Source organism: Bison bison, unplaced genomic scaffold (genome assembly GCF_000754665.1).
Source record: "Bison bison bison isolate TAMUID 2011002044 unplaced genomic scaffold, Bison_UMD1.0 scf7180017864388, whole genome shotgun sequence".
Lineage (NCBI taxonomy): Eukaryota > Metazoa > Chordata > Mammalia > Artiodactyla > Bovidae > Bison > Bison bison.
The window spans coordinates 6602595-6606354 of record NW_011494960.1 but is presented as its reverse complement, the minus strand read 5'-3'; the positions used below and the strand labels follow the sequence as shown (position 1 = coordinate 6606354).

Genomic DNA, 3760 nt, shown 5'->3' with positions numbered 1-3760 from the left:
CTGGAGAAAACCCTAATTTGAAAAGATACATGCACACAAATGTTTGCTGTAACACAATTTACAACAGCCAAGACATGGAAGTAACCCAAATGTCACTCAGAGAACTCAAACAGGGCCTCTGAGACAATCTAGAAGGGTGAGATGGGGAGGGAGATGGGAGGGAGGTTTGAGAGGGAGGGGACATGGGTATACCTATGGCTGAGTCTTATTGATGTTTGACAGAAAACAAAATTCTGTAAAGCAATTATCCTTCCATTTAAAAAATTAATTAATTTTTTAATAAGATGATGTGGTACATATATACAATGGAATATTACTCAACCATTAACAAAAGTGAAATAATGCCATTTGTAACAACATGGATGGGACCAGAGATTCTCATACTAAGTGAAGTAAGTCAAAGAAAGATAAATATCAAATGATATGACTCACTTGTAAAATCTAATTTCTAAAATGATATAAAAGTACTTATTTACAAAACAGAAACAGACTCAGATTTCAAAAACAAACGTATGGTTACCAAGGAGAAACATGGTGGGGAAGAAGGGGGAGCGGGAAGACCCTGAGTTTAGCACAAACACACACACACACACTACTATATATGAAATAGATAACCAACAAGGACCTACTATATAGCCCAGGGAACTTTATTCAATATTCTTTAATAACCTAAGTGGGAAAAGAATCTGAAAAAGAATGAATACATGTATATGTATGACTGAATCACTATGCTGTACACCTGAAACTAACACAATTTAGATCAACTATACCCTAAAACAAAAATTGTAATTCTTCAATTAAAAAAAAGAGATTAAACCAAATTATATTATAAGGAGCTATGCAGTTTAAGAAAATATATGTTTTCAAAATACTGTTCTATACATCTGTGTCTCTTTTGCTGTCTCGCATACAGGGTTATCGTTAACCATCTTTCTAAATTCCATATATATGCGTTAGTATACTGTATTGGTGTTTTTCTTTCTGGCTTACTTCACTCTGTATAATAAGCTCCAGTTTCATCCACCTCATTAGAACTGATTCAAATGTATTATTTTAATGGCTGAGTAATACTTCATTGTGTATATGTACCACAGCTTTCTTATCCATTCATCTGCTGACATATTGTAAAGTAATTAACCTCCAATTAAAATAAATAAATTTAAATTAAAAAAAATTTTTTTTAAATATGTTTTTCTTTTACTAAATTAATAAACTGGAAAATCATGTTTAAAAATATAATATAGTTTTTATAATAAAATTCCTCAGAAACATTCATTAAACAAATATTCCTGAGTAGCAGGTTTGGATAAAGTTAAACACCAAGAAATATAACTGTAATACATTTCTTATTGATCACTAAATTATATTACTAACTCTGTTAAATGAGTGTATCTTCATTACAGAGATTATTTGCTCTGTGAATATGCTACTTTATCTTTAAGTGTCAACAGAGCTTTCTTTACTTCCTTGTTCCTCAGGGTATAGACCACAGGATTCAGAAGGGGTGTCATCACAGTGTAGAAAACAGCCACAATCCTGTCCATAGCCTCCTTGGAGCCTGGTCTCAGGTAAATGAAAACACCAGGACCAAAGAAGCAAAGGACCACAGTGCAGTGGGAGGCACAGGTCTGGAAGGCTCTCCATCTCCCTTCTGAGGTGTGGATCTTCAGGATGGAATGGATGATGGATACATAGGACAGCACTATCAGGAAAAAACAGCCCAAGGCCACCACCCCAATGTTGACAAAGATCACCACCTCGTTGGCAGAGGTGTCTGCACAGGTCAGTTTGAGGATGGGTGGTGCATCGCAGAAGTAATGCTGGATCTGGTTGGGTCCACAGAAGGGCAAACGGAACGTCAGTGTGGTCTGGACAGCAGAGTGCACAGAGCCACTGAGCCACGTGGTTGTGGCCAGGAGGGCACACGTCCTCCCACTCATCATGCTGGCATACCTGAGCGGGTAACTGATGGCCAGGAAGCGGTCATAGGACATGACGGTGTAGAGGAAGCACTCGGTGCTGCCCAGGAAGTGGAAGGAGTAGAGCTGGGCCACACAGCCAGGAAAGGAGATAGGACTGCCTTCTGGGGACACCAGGGTCATCAGCATTTTGGGCACAGTGACCGTGGAGAACCACATGTCAATGAAGGACAGGTTGCTCAGGAAGTAGTACATGGGGGTGTGCAGGTGGGGATCCACTGTGATCACCAGCAAGATGAGAAGGTTCCCCACCACAGTGAGGGCATAGATCACCAGGAAGATTCCAAAGAGGAGCGTGTCCAGCTCTGGTGAATGGGGAAGGCCTGTGAGGATGAACATTGTCACTAGGCTCATGTTTGTCATTTCTCCACACTTTTGGTCTCTCTCTCTCTCTCTCTATGGGAACATCAAGAGCATCCAACATTTTATTGAGAACTGAGAACTGCATTATACAAGTCATACTCAATTTTGCTTACCACAAACCTCCCTTGAAAAAGGAGATAGAATGATTTCATCTTCTGTCTCTTATATCCCTCTTGCTTTCTCTCTCTCTCTCTGTCACACACACCCACACCAACACACACACACAGGCACACACAGATAGATGTGAAAAAGGGAGAAAACCACACAGATTTCTATTGATATATCATGAACACTAACTTAGCACCATAAAACAAGTCAAATTTTCTATTTTATACTTTCTCTGGATCATGTTAGCTTGTTGTATGCTCCAGGTCTCACAATGTTTAAATCGAAGTTTCAGGTTGGTCTCTCATCTCATCTGAAGTTCAGGATTGCCTGCCTCAGTGACAATGTCAGAGTGAAGTAAGATAATAAATGACAACTACTTAGTAAAGTAATGACATTCACAGGTATTCATTAAATGATACCAAATTATATGAAGCTGTTGCCTTGCTTTTTAAATGTATAGCTATAGCTATGGAGGGAGAAAAAGACAGAGACAGAGAGGGAGTAGAGAGAGAAAATAAATTCTCATTGTGCTATAGAGACTTCTCAATTTCAAAGCTACAATTTTGAGGAAAATTTCATCACTGGTATTGGTACTGGTGTCTCACTAACCACCACTAATTGTTTACATAGGAAATAATCTTAGAGCAGGTTAAGAAACTATAAACTTCATACAGAATCCTGACAACCTCTCATGTGATCCAGAAAATATCAACAATCACAACACTGCTAGCCTCAAACTTGTCTTCTTTTACGCAGTCATTGATAAGGCACTGAAAATATAAACTTCATACGTGTTCTCCCAACCACAATCCAGTGGGAAGCGGCTGGTTTCTCACATACATATTTCTATCCTAAAGGTTTAAACATAATATTTTCTCTTATCAGCTTTGTTAGAGATGATATTCTCCCCCAATCTTCCATTCCTTATACTCATAAATCCATGAAATGACCTCAAAAGAGAAGACAATTAACTCTATGAAGCATATGATTCTTGTGTAAAACCAACTACCTGTAACAAGGAAGAATAAAAGAAAAGGATCTATGTTAACTTAATATCAAGAAATATTGGACAAATAACACAAGAAAGAAAGAAGAGAAGGAGCCAAAATGAGAACAACACCCAGTTGTGGATGTGACTGGTGATGCAAGTAAAGTCTGATGCTGTAAAGAAAAATATTGCATAGGAACCTTGAATCTTAGGTCCATGAATGAAGGCAAATTGGAAGTGGTCTAACAGGAGATGGCAAGAGTGAACATCAACATTTTAGGAATCAGTGAACTAAAATGGACTGGAATCAGCAAATTTAACT

At 38.2% G+C, this 3760-nt stretch overlaps 1 protein-coding gene across 1 annotated transcript; it reads right to left on the bottom strand.

Annotated features, from left to right (window-relative positions):
- Positions 1-1406: 1406 nt before the first annotated feature.
- On the bottom strand, positions 1407-2342 carry LOC105002010 (olfactory receptor 10G9-like). Its single transcript, XM_010858463.1, has one exon. The coding sequence runs from the start codon at positions 2340-2342 to the stop codon at positions 1407-1409; it is 936 nt and encodes a 311-aa protein (XP_010856765.1).
- Between the last annotated feature and the right edge of the window lie 1418 nt (positions 2343-3760).

Coding starts and splice junctions, on each gene's coding strand:
- LOC105002010 (XM_010858463.1), bottom strand. CDS start 2,342: ATGACAAACATGAGCCTAGTGACAATGTTCATCCTCACAGGCCTTCCC.